General features: G+C 36.8%; 1 protein-coding gene across 1 annotated transcript; it reads right to left on the bottom strand.

Moving 5' to 3' along the window:
• Positions 1-12,442: 12,442 nt before the first annotated feature.
• Positions 12,443-13,889, bottom strand: LOC6563650. The gene is made up of 2 exons (XM_001990459.2): positions 13,738-13,889; positions 12,443-13,672 (listed from the first exon to the last, which is right to left on the bottom strand). Exons 1-2 carry the CDS (start codon positions 13,813-13,815, stop codon positions 12,929-12,931), a joined length of 822 nt encoding a protein of 273 aa, XP_001990495.1. The 5' UTR covers positions 13,816-13,889; the 3' UTR covers positions 12,443-12,928.
• Between the last annotated feature and the right edge of the window lie 2,188 nt (positions 13,890-16,077).

A 16,077-nucleotide genomic window follows, 5' to 3' on the forward strand; every position in this document is an offset into this window, starting at 1 on the left:
AACCAACTGCCTGCTAATTAATGTCCTGAACCATCCAAAAACCAAATTAAACCAGACCAAAAGCTTGCACTAACAAACTTTTCAAATCTACACACAAAACTTTCACATATTCCGTTTGAATTTTTGTATAAATGTATATATACATAATTTTGTTCACCCTATTTATAAAATGCCGCATACATTTCACAAATGAAAATGGCCATCAATTTGTGTAATATTATGTTCAAGTGCAAAACTTTTCTTCTACTCGTTATATGCATAAAAACTTTTCACATACCATACAAATAAAGGAAAAAAAAACTAAGAATTAAATGAATTTCAGTCAAAAAAGTTGTTGGCCTTTTGTGTTGCCTTCGCTTTGCCCTTCAGGTGGTTTCCATTGAGAGCCAACTCGTTGCTCCTTTCAAGCCAATTGCTGACCATTGTGAAGAATTTTGGGCTGGGTGGATATATCCGAGAATACAATAATCAAAAATCATGACAACAGAAACTGACATGACACCTGTCTGTCCGTCTCTTTGCCTGTCTGTCTGTCTGTCTGTCAGCCTGTCTGCCTGTGCCGCCTCGCTTGATTTGCCATGAAAAGTTATCAGGCATTGCTATTGAATTTACATATTTTGGCAGCGAGAAGTTTATGCCTGATATTTTCCTCATGCACACACAATAAAAAGAAAAAATACAACAAAAATGTACAAAAGTTCACTTCTCGTCTGATATGACATGAGGGAAAGAATTGTCGTTGGGGTGAGTGGGGGCAGGGGAAGCTGTGTCACTTTGCTGCATTCAGCTAGGTAAAAGTATTTTCCAGTCTTTTGTGTAAATTATTTGCTGCATTTCTATAAATTTATTGATTGGCTTGTAGGAAACGAGAATTCACTAAAAATATTCATTGATTGGACACTGAGCGAAAATATGAGTTAGGTTTTGTGGTTGAGTACTCTGTAATGATTAAAATAGACTCTGGTCTTTTCTGGCTCAACTGATATCTAGCGAAGTTAAATATATAAAATTAGCTTTAATGCAATTTAAGAGAGGTTCAAATGATCTAATCCTTTTTGTTTTGGCTCTACGCTTTCCATAGTTACTTTCTCTATTTCTTAATGATTACTTTAAGAGATCTTTGTTAAGTCTTAATGGTTTCCTTAAGATAATTTAGCTTAAAGCAATAACAAAATATTATTGGATCGTTATATTAGCCTAATTGTATTCAGTAAGCCTTCAGATAAGCTGTGCTATCAACATAAAGATAACTCCACGATTTTTAAGCATTAAATATATGGAATGTTATCGCACTTATGCCAAGCTCTTTGCAGCAAGCTCAAAATATTGGCAGTCTAAGAATGACTACATTTTATCAAACGATATTAATAATAAAGCGACAAGCTTTAAGTTGGTTTTATTGTATTAAATCATTCTGACCAAAGCTTTTGAAATACAAGAGATGTTTTGTCTGCAATATTTTGCTTGTGGTTGATTTTTTTTTTTTTTTTTTGCATATTTTCATATTTAAACATTAAGCATCGGCTGCAATTTTTCATGTGTATAATCCACAAAAACAACAATAACAACGAGTATTTGCTGTCATACACAATTCCAATTGTTTTACCCACATTCACATGCCAATGATAAAGTTTTTAACAGTCAAATGAAAAGCTCATTGAATAATCTCACTGCAAAGACTGCAACGGCACCAGCAATAGCAACAGCAACTACAACGATAACAAGAACAACTGCAAAGCATATGCAACACTGGCATGTTGGGGTTGTGAGAGGGTCGCCTGAATGGGAAGCTACTGACGTTTAACAAATGGTAGAGGTGATGGTATATTATTTTTTTATTTTTTGTAGGGATGTTTTGGATAAGCTCGAAGACTGAAACAATGCGAATGCATTGCTGAAAAGTTGCTCTCCCTCTCTTCCGACATCTCTCATTCTCGTTCTCGTTCTCTCTCACTCTCTTTGTTATCAGCAAAGGAACGCTGTCATAAAAGTGTGGAAAATTTGTAGAAAAAAATCGTGCTGGCAACCCACACACACAACCCTCATATCTTGTCAATTTTTTATGTTGTTTCTTTATTTTCGCAGGAGTTGGGCGAATGTTTAGAGTCTATAATCTTCAAATAATGGAAAAACTTTTGCTGTTAAGCAAGAGGAATGCCAAAGCTTAGATTCTTTGTTTTTTTTTTATTTTTTATTTTTTCTTTTATTTTCTTTTTTTGAAACCACACTTTGAGTTTGACTGTAATTTTTTTTTTATGTTGTTTCTGCTTCTTTTTTGCAGTTGACAACCCGGGCTACTGTTTCTTGTTCTGACTCTGCTCAGTCGATTTTCAATTTATTTTCGTTTCCAGCTTTGGCATGGAAAACTTCATCAACTTGTTTGCCGTTCTACCTGTGGCTTAAGGTCTGCAGCCACCCACACCCAACATGCACATTGCCTTCTTTGCACCACCTGCGCAATCAGTCAACAATTTTTTCGCCCCTCACTTCAGCAAGCATTTTTTTGTTGCTATTTTTCTTCAAATTAAGTTTGTGTTGAAAGGGAGCAAAAAATATCAAGTTAGCATGCTCTAGTCGAGAGAGCTCGACGTGGAGATACCCTGAACCCAGAATTTAAATACATATTAAGTTTGCAGATAGTAGTTCAATAGGAAGATAAATTTTAGTTAGCAAAATCTACGTTTCTTAGCCATCAATAAAATATTTCGAGTTGATCAGTAAGAGATATAGTATATATTAATCGAAATTAATATGTCCTTATTGCTATCGTTTATAGATATAATTAAACAACTTTATTTGCGTATGACAAACAAGAACTTATATTCAACATTTAAATGCCTAGCTCATATATTCTCAGAGACGTAGCTAAATCGATTATGATCTAGAATATATACTCTATGCCATCGGACCTGCTTCGTTCTTCCTGTTACATTCTGCTGCACAACTTTATTATACCCAACTGCGGATTTTTTAGTAGATTCAGGGTACAAAAAAGGAACGTTTATACTTTTTATGACGGCTTTGTGCAAAGTTAATTTCGATTTTATTGCCAAGTGATTGAGACTCGAATGAAGGGCGCTACGCTGCCAGCTAACACCACAAATTAATGCGCAAAATATGTAGGTAAAGAAAATGAAAATACATTTAAAAATGGTGTGGCAAATGTGGCTAATAAGCCATTGCCATTGACATAAGCTGTGGCTTATTAATTTCTGTTTTTTTCTTTTTTCAAATATATTCCCCTGAAATTGAAAAGCTATTCCCGCAAATGTCTGCGACAAATACACTTTTTTTCGCTTTTCAATAATAAAAAGTAGAATTAAAGTGTGGAGCTGCTCACAGAGATGGATGAATATGTATATAGTATGCTCACGAGCTTAATTTATTTAATTAAGAGACTATTTATTGTAATTCAAATAATGATGTTTAAAATTCAAATGCAAATATAGATAATATGATAATAGGTTAATGGTATTTTATGCACTGAACAGACCGACAAGTAAATATATATAAGGATAAGTAAGCACCTTTAGTTCTTTGCAAATGTGAAATAAAATTGTGGAAGGGCGTACAAGAGGCATAAATTATATATTTTAATAATCATTCGTCTTTCCGTTGGTATGAACAAGCCTATATCAGAAATTATAGGTGCTAGAGACTGCATATTAAGAAAATAATTTCTCGTCTATTTATTTATGTTTATTTAATTTTCTCAATAACTCAATAACAGATAGAAAACAATTACAGATTGTAATAAGATTTAACATTTTAAAGATATTTCTTTTCATCATATCTTTACATCATATTGAAAATCTGTCAATCGCAATTTCAATCGTGCTTGTTTTTAATATCTGGGAGGTGAACGTTTATAGACAAAGTCTTGGATTCTGCTATAGCTATAAAAGTTGACAATTAACAGACCAGTAATTGAATTATGAACATATCATATGAGCATGCATTGCTGCTCACGATCACGCTCACATCTCCAGCTATAAAAAAGCTATATTCAACAACAGCAAAAATCAACTCGGTCACAACTGAATATACTCGACACAGCCACAACAACAGCCACAACAACAACCACGACAACAACAGCAGCACCGTACAATCAAATGTCAACGAGGCGCAACGCCCCGAGGCCATCTACCCCTCAGCAGAATCGCACACAGCCCAGCCACCCCCTATCATCATCAATATGGCTTGCAAATAAAAATAGAATTACTAAAAAAAACCAATTCAGCGAGGCAAAATATCTTTTATGCCAATCTCGTTTTGGCGGTCACTTCCACAATTGTACCAATACTGTAAGCCAAAGTACAGTTAAAGAGCGCCAGGGGGGGATGTAGGGGGTTGTGGTGCGCAACAAATCCTACTGTCGAAGGTCAACAAGAGGCCAATTGAATGGCAATTTTTATCACGCTCCAATTTGCAGACAGCACAAAAGTGTTTTCTGACATCAAATTTTAATAGGTGATTTAAGTCACACTTCAACTAGCTAACGGTCGAGCATATTTTAAGATAAGTCTCGTAGAAGGCAGGTCAAAATAACACTTCAAGAAAGCTAACAATTGCACAAAGTTACTTGAGCTGTAAGTTGAAAGCAAAGTAGGAAAGACTATTCGTGTCGATGAGAAACATACATTTTCAGAACCCGAACTGAATGAGCAAGTTTCATCAAGATCTGTATACATATATATTTACAAGATTTCGCACCAACACACATACAAAAAATGTACACACACAAATAGTATATGAAATAGGACGCGTACGCTCGTGGATAGGTTAAGACTTCGGTATTTAATTTAATACTTATTTAATATTTAAAATCTACAAATTAATTGCATTTTTATTGCAAAGCGTCAATTATGAGTTTCAAATGATTCCATTCGCTGCCAATCATTTGAAATGTGAAACCTCCTTTCATCAAGTGGAAATCGAATTTAATCATCAAAACAAGCAATAATATCTAATGAAATTTAAACTAAAACCAAATGTTCCACACTTGCCGCCAATTCATGCCATTGAATGTATAAATTTGTATTACCGCAAAAATTTGGCATAACATTTCGCTTTGGCTTTGACGCTGGCCAGAAAACCCATAAAACCAAAACCACAGCAATTACAAAAAGGCAACAAACAATTTTGGCAACTTTTCACATTTGTTCGCGCATTAAATTCGCATCGAAAGTGTCAACAAGCCAACAGTAATAATGCACTCGTTGCCAATATTATTATATTTTTAGCAGCTGCAGCGGCATTTTGAATTGGTTATGAAAATTGCAACAATCAAATGAAATTTCAAAAATAAAAGCAGTTGAGAAAATAACTCGAAACTAGTTAAAATGTTCTTTGTTTCTGTATTGTGGAAAGGATCTTTGATTTAAACTTATCTATTGAATTTTGCAAATCCAGAACTCAGCGAATCATTTCGTCGTGTTTATCGCAAAAAATAAATAAATTTACTTTTCTTAATCCTTCAAAGTGGTTAGCAAAACTTTAAATTCGAAATGCTTTTGATCGATTCAAATTTTATTTTAATAAAATTTATTTGTTTTAGATATTTCCTTAAGCCCAGACTAACTGACTAGTTTGGATCAGCATGTCCAAAAAGGGTATTTAATCTACGGCATGCTAAAGATAAATATCAATTCAGGCTTTTTTTTGGTGTGTTGCATCTGAAAAAGCAAATTAAATACACCGCCACATGACAGAGACAGGGAGAGAGCGAGAGAGGGGTAGGAAGAGCATCGATAAAAACTGCAAATGCAATTTGTGTGCGATGCGATGGTCACCAAATTGTTCCCAGCTGCACTTGGCTGCAATTTTATTGGCCTGACCCCGGCCTGGTGACATGTCCTGGCATTGGCCCAGCCACAAGTCCTCGCCAAACGTTGACATGCCATTTCTGTCATTTCTGTCGCTGAGTCTGGTACAGATTGCACCTGCATGCATATCCATGGAGCATGGAGCAACTTCTCGTCGTGGTCATCATCGGTGGCATCGTTGCATATTCATATGCCAAGCTCCATAGCAATAGCCATAGCCATGCCCCATTCCCACAAACCTTTTGTTGTTGCCGTTGCGGGCGAGCTGATTTTATGCGGCTGACCATGTCAGAGCGGGTCGTTTGGTCATTTACTGTGTTTGGTTTTTATGAACGCAACTCGAGCAGCAAATAAATCGACAAGCAACAAACTTCCAGTCAAGTTTATTGACCAATTCAATACACTATTCAATCAACTTTTTACTGGCATATAAACATATTTAAACAGTTGTGCATTGGCTAGAAAATTACACACAGTTTGTAAACTGAATAGCCAAAGTGGGCTCCAGCTGCAGCTGTGTTTACTTTGGGCTATTTTATTACCTGTCCATGTATATGTCAAAACAGACAATAATTGTTTATTAAAGGATAGTTTCGCATGACAAGTGTTAAATTATTTTAAATTGAATAATTTTAAATGACTTTAAAATGCATTTCTTACAAAATTGTGTGTTTTATTTTAATACTTCAAAGTCAAATAATAATAATAAACGAAATCTGTGATTCTTATGCAAACTTTGTACAGTTGAAAATAAAAATATGTCAGTGTAAATTGTATATGAATTATAAAGCTATATATTACATTTGTTTGTTTAACTCGATATTGGTGGATCAGTGGAAATTATCGATAAAATAAGAAATACGGTATACGGAACTTATATTCAAATTGAAAGTCTACTGGGCTTGCTGATACTGATTAGAATGGCTAAATCGACTCGGCTGTTGTTGCTGAACAAGTATATATATACCTAATGAAATCGGAAATCCTGCTTTCTGCCTGTAACATACTCTTGCACAACTTCATTATACCTTTTGCACCGTTTTTAATGGTTAAGGGTATCAAAATTGCGCTTCGCTTGTGAGATATCATGGATTGTTGGCTGTTTTTGAGCTGTCTGGTTGAATTCGTTTGGGTTTTGGCGGCTTTCTTTTTTTTTTTTTTGTTTTGTTTTTTTGGGCAGAGACTGTCGTATGTCAGGTTTAAAATATGCGCATTTTTGCAAATGACACTCGAGTCGCACCGCACTATCACTAATTGATATCATATGATGGAATTTATGCGCAGACAGCAGCAGCAAGAGCAACAACATTTCAAATGCACGACAGCCCCTTAGCTGCCATTGGTAAACGGCACTTTACACTTTTCGAGCCTATTTTTTGCCCATTGAAGTTGCTGTTGTTGTTGTTGTTGATGTGTTGCTGGAGCCCATTTCGCGGTTTGTTGGCGCGTCATGGCCAACATGTCTGCTGCCGATTGTCCCATGTATGTTGCCAGACTCTGGTCGCTTTGCGGCATACAACTGTGCTCCGATCATTCATTTGTCAAGTTGTCAGTGCCGCCTGGGAAATAAAGAGTTGTCTGCTCGCCATTTGAGCAAGCCTTGATTTTTGGACTATGTTAATGAAAATTCTGAAATATCCCTTAAATAAATCTCAAACAAATATTTCTCAAGCTGCAAAGTGACAGCCAAAGGTAAAAACAAATATTTGTTGAACGTTTTAAGCACATCTGTCTTTTATTCGAAATATCCTTAAACATTTTTAAAAGCTTTCTCAATTTTGAGTTGAATTTTTATTGCTGGCATATCATTGATTTGTTTTTATTCATTTTGTTAATTTAAACGACCCTCAACTGAAAATGTGTAAAAGGGTATTTTGAGATTTTGATAAAGTATGTAGAAGGCAGAATGCACAAGCTACCCTATAAAGAATATGTATTCTTGATAAGCATGATTAGTCGAATCGATTTAGCAATATCCCTCTATCTTTAAACCATACAAACCAGTTCCTCAGTTTTAAAGTTAGTTCAATGAAACTGAATTGATCGGATCAGTATATCATATGGCTGTCATAGGAACTTTAGCTGTAGTAGAACTTTATCGTTTACAAAGCTAAGCAAGTCAAACTCATTAAATAAGATAGTTATTATGCTGCTCACATTTGGCAAAAAAAAAAAAACTTTCATAGGAACAATCGTTCGGTTATTTTTATAGTGAAATTTATATGATTTAGATGATGAAGTGAAATTAAGCCGTTCTTTGTTGTGTTTTCGTTCATATTTATTTGGTTATTTAAAAGACTTCCAAGCACTCTTTGCTCTGTTCTGCAATTCAAATACTCAAAATACTTTGCTGTTTCATAAATGTTTTTGACAGTTCCTGATATTAAATCAAATTCACATTTGTATATGTATTTTCTGCTATGAATTGTCACAAATCACGAAAGGTTTGTCAAACATAACAAAAAATCTCCCACAAATATTTATCAAACAAAGCTGCTGATTTTGAATGATTATCAAATCCTTCCATGGGCACATACCACCCACACTCATGTGGTTCAAACACCCGCATTAGCTGCTGGCAGCTATTTAAAGCCTAAACGAGAAGCCACACACACACACACACACACACAAGAAGCATACAACAAAGACACACATACACACTAGATATGAGCATGTTTATGTGGCAAACTGTAAAGTTGGCTGCTGACCGTGACGTGCACGTTTCGTTGTCGCGAAATGCGGACCTTGTTGCAGGTTGAATGTTGCACACGTTGCCGGCTGCCGGCTGCCAGTTGCCGGTTGGCAACTTGCTGTTTGTGTTGGCCCCCATGGCATTTTTGGGAGTACGTGCCGACGTTGTTGTCTGCTGTTGCCGTTGTCGTTACTATTTCTACCTGACGCTTGACTTTCTTTCTTTCTCTAATGAAATGCGGTTGCAAATGCAATTTCAAATTTAAAAAAAAAAAAAACATTTTATCTGTCGACGACAGGCGGCCCAAACACAGACACAGACACTGACACACAACAGACCAGCAGCAGCAGCACGTGATGTGCCACTGCATGTGTGTTTGTGTGTGTCCATTGTGTGTGTTTATCTCTCGCTCTCTCTCTCTCTCTCTCTCTCTCGCCATGTGTGTGCTTTCCTGTTTCCTCGTGAACAGTCAGCATGTTTGCACCTTGTCGAAATTAGTGTTTGTACCAAAATGAACACGATTTGTTTGACCAGCAGGTGTTGAAAATACACTGCGCTCCATGGCTGAGTTCTACTGTATTGCAAGCAACCCTATCTCCCTCTCTCTCTCTCTCTCTCCCACTCTCTCTTTTCACACTGTCTTCTGATTTTTCTCGTTATGTATCTTGTTGCAGTGTTTTGTGAGTGTGTCGCACATGGCGTATGGGCAATGTTTTTCAAATTGTTGCGGTCGCTTCTGGTCGTCTCTTATTGTGCCTGTGTTTGGACCGTGGTTTTGAATTGATTGTCAGTTGTTGCTGCTGCTTGTTCTGCATGTTTTGTGTTTTGCTGCAGAATTTTTTGTGTCAGCTGCGATTTGTGCTGGAATGTTTCATTTTAGATAGTTGCAAAAAATCAAGATAGGTCGTCATGTGCCTTGTCGCTTTTATTGCTTGTTTTGCCATTTAAATATATATACGAGTTTTCAAAACATACCAGATTCTCACAGGCATAGGCCCCGGCAGCTAAAGATTGTATATCCACTGTTCACATCTTATGGCTTTTAGTGAAAACAAATTGGTGGAGAGAGCTCAACTAGTCGATAACCAAAACCAGCTTTTAAATACACAATTGGCTTGCTGATTATAGGTTAGGAAAATAAACTTTGGTTAACAAAATCTGAGTTCCTTATTCAGAATTTGTTGAATTGATCAATAATATGCCGGGGTATATTATATTTCAATTGGAAATCTATATCTTCACATTTTTAGCTATTATTGCTATTGAAAATTGTATGATAATTGATTGATTTACATTTCTAATTTTGAAGTATCTAGTTTTGTTAGGATTTAATGGATTTAATCGACTCGGCTATCGATTCTGATCAATAAAATATGCACTTTTTGTGTTCGTACATGATTCCTTCAACTTGTTGCAGACCTTCACAAATTCATTCATTGTACTAAATTATATAAATTCTCATAGTATTTATTTATTGTAATTTAAATTGACCTTTTAACTTTGTGAACGAGCTTTTTTGGCCTTATTCTCTTGTTGTCAACTGCAACTGCAGTTAGAGTGAATGAAATTTATATTTTAAATGCCTCATCGAGGTATTAAAGCTATGTCAAAAACAAACTTAAACTCTATTAGAGCCAAGGACAAACAAAATATTTATAAAACAACAACAATCAGCACACACACACAACCAGTTACATCAACAATGCCAGCAGTTGACAAGTGTGTCCGTTGTGGTTGTTGTTGTTGTTGTTGAGAAGCCAAGAGAAACCAAACAAATTCTGGCAGATGCCGCAATACGGTAACTGCTGCATAGGCCAACAATTGCTGCAGGGAGTCCTGCTGTGACGTCACATTGCCAAAAGCATCCAACCAAAAATGAAACAACAACAAAATATCAACACAAATCTGTGGCATTGAGTGAGCCGCGAAATTTCAAGTTCGGCAGCTTAATAGAATAACAGCCGCCGGCGTTCATCACGTTTTGGCAAATGGGCGTGGCACCGCCACCGCCAGACATAAATAACAATTTATAGCCGAATGGCCAGACGGTCGGGCAAACATATAAACAACAGCGCTAAGCTTTTACACAGTCCACTCATAAAATATTTTATTATCAGCGTTTTGAAAAACGTTTTCGCTTCCAGTTGAAATAAATGTCTACTTGACTCATATAAAGTCTAATATTGTTCTTTCGATGTTTAAGGAATTTATTCAAGCTGATATATCAAGACTTCAATATGAAATTCGAAGTTCTAATTGGCCTAAAATAAATATTACTTAAAAAATAATTTATGGGAAACATATACTTTGGTAAATAAGCACACCAAAAATTATATGAAACATATAAAACCAAAAACGAATAAAATTTTACTTATTTATACAAATATTAAATCTGATTTAAGTCAATAATTAATCTGGATATCTATATACGATTAAGTTTTTCTATGAGACATTATGATTATCAATTTCATATCAGTTTCAAAACAGAGCTAATATTTTTAAACTAAATATTTACTAAAAATGTACCGTTACTACCATTAGTATTATTATTATTTTATAATTTTCGGTTCTGAGTATACAAATATTTGTAATTTTAATAAATAAATAAGTAAAAATTCAGCAGTAATCTTTCAGCTGGTGTAAACGGTTTTGAAAACACATACGACTAGTTTTTATTTATTTAATTTTTTTTCTTAATTTTCGCTTTTCATTTATGGCCGCGAAAACTATAAAGTGGCAGCAGACACTGCTGTGGCACAGCTAAAATCTGTCAAACTCTAATCAGAAATGCAGACAAAACTGACAAATACGAATGAGTTGGCAGTCATACGACAAGCAGAGAGTCAGACAGATAGACTGACTGATAGACAGACAGACTGACAGCCAGAGAGTTGTCAGACACTGCAGCAGTGTTTGCTTTTCAATGCCAAAAATTGTTGTAAGCTTGTAGTTGCAGATAGGCCTGCCATGGAATTCTTAGAGGAGTTCTTTGGGACTTCTTCTACTTCTTCGTCTTCCGTTCGTCGAGGCAAACTCATTAACAAGTTGGCACATAAAATGGCAAAAACTCAACGGTGCATCCCCAAACTGTCGATGACTGGCGACAAGCTGCCGCATCAGCAGCCGCAACTAATGGCTGACTGCCAGCTTAATAGTAGTTGCCTTTTGATAGAAGGAGCAGCTCAACTCCTGTAGCGAATTGCGAATACGAATGTGAAGTTTTATTAAAAGCCAACAGTCTGCGACATAAGTAAGTACACAGCACAGCCAAGCCCAGACCAGCCCAGCTGCGACTATCGCAGCGGAAGAGCAGACACGGGCTGATAAATACAGACAGAAATAAATGCCAAAGGCCAAGTACAGTCATGTCTATGGGATGAAGATATGGGCTGCGGAAGATACAAGCCAAATTTTAAAATCTTATCTAACAGATACTATAACTTTAGAAAAAATCGCACTTCTCTGCGTGATGTTGGCGTTCTTATTGCTGATTTATCTTCGTAGTTAGAAAAATTATTTTTTGCTGTTAAATTGACTATTGGCTTTCCTATAATTTGTTTTTTTTTTTATATACGACCTTCTTCAGACAAATGTATATTATATAGATATATTCTTGATATTTGTCTGATATAAATTTTATATACTCAAAGTTTTCTATTCGTGTTTTTGAGATTTTTATTTCTATTGACGTTTTCTTGTAGGTTAATTTGGGTTTTAATGTGTTAAAATCAATTCAATCACATATTCCTTAAACAAATGGGCTTGATCTGATTTTTGTTTCCAATCCACACTGATCCGTGCTGAACACGTTGCCCATACTGAAAACTTCTATCACTCAACTTTGGAGGCGTTGATTTATTTGCCGACTCAAGCCAGGGTAGATTTTTCTAAACAAACTCGTCCCTTGTACGACAGACTGACAGAATCCAAGTCAACGCTTGCATTTATTCTCAAACCGAAAACTATATCAACATTTTTACAACATTTAGATATATGTAGAGCTATATATATAAATACTCTTTATGGAGTCGCAAATGCTTCTTACTGCCTTATGTTATAGTCATAATAAATTGAACTAAATACTTATATTGAGTACGAGAATTTTACCTCTCCACTTCAACTACGTTCACGTAGTCGAGTGTCTACTATATTTGCGAATTCGTAACCAACAACCGCGAAAATTATGTGGCACATGTGTTGTCAGTCCAATTGCCAGCCAACCAGCAAGCTAAGAATTTCTACGGTTCTTGAGACAGTGAGGCAGACTGAAGCAGACGTCACAGTCTGTCAGACAGTTAAGTTTCTGGAACGTTGATTTGTTCTTGTATCTATTCTTAATTGTGTTTTGCGTCGCCTGCTAGTTTATAAATTTGTGGTTTGACTTGGAGGATTTTGAGGCGTGCGTATACTTTTAATCACAGCAAACTTTCTTATCGGCGAAGCAAGTACATTGACCCGGCACACAGCAGCAGCTACGCACAAAGCTGGTGGTATAGGGAAAGACAATTATACGCCAAACGTTGTCCATCTCCAGCGTCTCATAGTGGAAGCCATTGTGGAGTAAGGAATGCGGCTGTCGCAGGCCATAGAACGTTAAAATGGGCATCATACAGACATCGAAACAATTCACATAGAACTGAGCACAAGTGATCCGTTTGGCCAGCTCATAAACGGTCGAGATGCGCTCATCGAATAGATGCACTGCATCGAACTGGGGCTGCTCATGATCAAATATGCGCGCTGCCTCGGGTACATCGCTAAATCGCTTCAATACGACGACACCGGAGGGGCTGGAGCTGAAAAACAGTTGAGTCACCTTGTCCGTCACAATGATGGGACTGGCTATTGGTGGGGCATTGCTCTCGGGTGCGACCACATATTTCACACCGCCCAACTTCAGTTCGAGCAGGCTGCGCTCAAAATTCGGATGTGTTGCAACATGTGGCTTCACCTGATGGAAACGATTGCGGACACGCTCAATGAACTCATCGTACACCGCGTGCTGCACGGCCACAACGGCAATCGGAAAGGGATCGAAGGGTTCGTGCATCCGCTCTGCCAAGTAATGTGCCGCCGTATTCAGATCCCCCTTCTCGAATACGAATAGAAAACGGGCATGAGTCCAACTCGTCTTGGTTTTTGTTGGTGGCGGTGCCTAAGCACGTTGTATTTTTGGCTGGATATTAACTAAACTATGGCACTGAAAGTCTTTCGCCTTACCAGCTCAAATTTGAGTTTATCACAACGTAAGTGATTCACCAAATCAGATGTTATGAAGTTATCGGGTATTTGGCACATTGTGTTATCGATTAATCGCTTAAGATAAAATAATTTAGTGAAGACGCAAAGATTTTGTTATTTAAGAGAAAAATAAACGTTTTAGTTCTAAGCCTGCCTTGATTCTTCTTCTTTGAAGAATGCCTTTAAAATAGTATAACAAACCGGAATTAAAATCAGCTAGTATATTACAACTTATATTCCTACTTTGAAGACTCTAGCTCTTAGTCTCTGAGATCCGCTTATTCATACAGAGGGACAGACAGATATGGCTAGGTCGACTCGACGGTCTTGATCCAGTGATCAAGAATATAATTATATAATAATTGTAACAAACACGCGTTAGCGACTAATCTAGATCAGCTCTGTCTACCAAAGTTCCGGCCTTGCCCAGGCCTATGGGTTGGATTTGTTCTTGCGATCGCGTTATTTAAATAAATATTTTAGACAAAATAAGGATACAAACCGAAAGCTATCAAGAGTCGACAATACGTTATCGATAGAGAACAACTATCATTTAGAGGAGCGTTACTGTTTGAGAAACTCGTTGGTTCTCTTATAAATTTATGAATAGGTCTTATTCGTTCACACTAATACTTCGCAATACACACAAGTCCTTATTGTTATTTTGTTGTTGGCTTATTCCATCGCTGTATGCAGGCCTTGCGTTGACGATCCTTCAAAATATTCCAAAAAATATTACAATGAATGTTATGTTGCAAGCTATGAAATAAAATACAAACTAATAAGTTATTTATATTCAAAAATTAACTTTAAATAAAAACTTAATTAACCATTAATGTGTAGTGTACTCGTAACGATATCGAGCCTACTCAACCATAGGTGGCGCTAATATCACGAAGCAATCCGATAAACGCAGAGAATGCGTGCACGCAACCGACGCGATGTGGTTCCCAAAATGAGTAAAGAAATATTCCCTCGGTGTAGCAGGAAAAGGGACTTGCCGCTGTGACCGACATGGCGCAGCGCCTCGTATGGGCGGAACAATGCACAAAATATTCCCTCGATGCAAGTCACTTGTTATTAGCCATGATTGAGGGAAAACACATCGGAAATATACTTGTCGTAAGACTAAATCTGAACGTGGCACTCAGGATCTAAAATATGGGCGGCAGTGGCGATCCAAACGAAGCTGGCGATAAGTCTTTCTTTAATAATTATTTATTTTCCACACACATTTTGCGATGTACAAGACGCTTGATAGAGAAAGAATGATCGAAGGCCAGAGAAGTTTGCTGCGCACGCAATTCGATTGCACTTCGATTGCACTTCGATAGCACTTCGATTGCAATTCGATTGCAGTCGGCGTTGCCAACCGCACCAATAAGGCCTGCCAACAGGTTGCCAATCAGAGGGATGCCGATCAGCTGCTATCCAACTCGCCACAGAGTTCAAAGATCAACATTTTAATACGACATTTTATTTGAATAAATAAAATTAAATAAAATTATTTTGAACCTTATTTTTTGCAAAGCATATAACATAAAATCTGACCGAGTTATCAACGTATCAAATTATTCCACAGTCAATTACGCCGTCGGGCGTAATCGGACTTTCACACTTATTTTTTTGGCCTTTGTACCGTGTCATCAATCCTTAACCGATTACCGTAAAAAATATTGAAAAAGTACAGGAATCTTTATTGGAATTTTTACACTCTCTATTTGACACCATAGAAAATATATAGATAACTAACTAGCTAAATGAATCTAAAGAAAATAATAGCAAAATAGTAAATTAAATTGATATATTTATTTTTGACAACTTAACAACTATTTTTGAAACACCCAAATACAGCTCTACGCCATACTCAACAAGAACGAACGGGTTTGCAGACGTCCTCTTCAAGGCGTTACAAACTTGGCGACATAGTCAAAATACACTTTTCAAGTCTGCAATAATAAAATACAATTTTAGTGCTGCATTCTTTTGGTCGAAGTTCCGGCAGTGCACAAAGTTTGCCAGATAGCCACAAACAACTGAACTACATGCGAGAGATATGTATGCCATTTTCACAGCAAACTCACGCACACCACACACACACATACACGCACATGCACACACACACACCAACTCACACACACACACGCGGCTCACAAATCAAGCGCGAGCCAAAGAAAACATTTCGCCTACTGCAACGCTTTGTGGATGAGATAAGCAAGTATCTCCGGCTTACGAAAACCAACAAAAACAAGAGTAACAACAACAAAACAACAACAACAACAATAACTAAAGAGGCATGTTGGGAAAACAATGGTCTGA

This window comes from Drosophila grimshawi, unplaced genomic scaffold (genome assembly GCF_018153295.1).
Source record: "Drosophila grimshawi isolate 15287-2541.00 unplaced genomic scaffold, ASM1815329v1 contig_311, whole genome shotgun sequence".
NCBI lineage: Eukaryota > Metazoa > Arthropoda > Insecta > Diptera > Drosophilidae > Drosophila > Drosophila grimshawi.

What these genes read in the sequence shown, in the direction of transcription:
- LOC6563650 (XM_001990459.2), bottom strand. Translation starts at nt 13,815, where the DNA reads ATGTGCCAAATACCCGATAACTTCATAACATCTGATTTGGTGAATCAC. An exon ending in ATAAACTCAAATTTGAGCTG is followed by an intron (nt 13,673 to 13,737) that starts GTAAGGCGAAAG and finishes CAACGTGCTTAG; the next exon opens with GCACCGCCACCAACAAAAAC.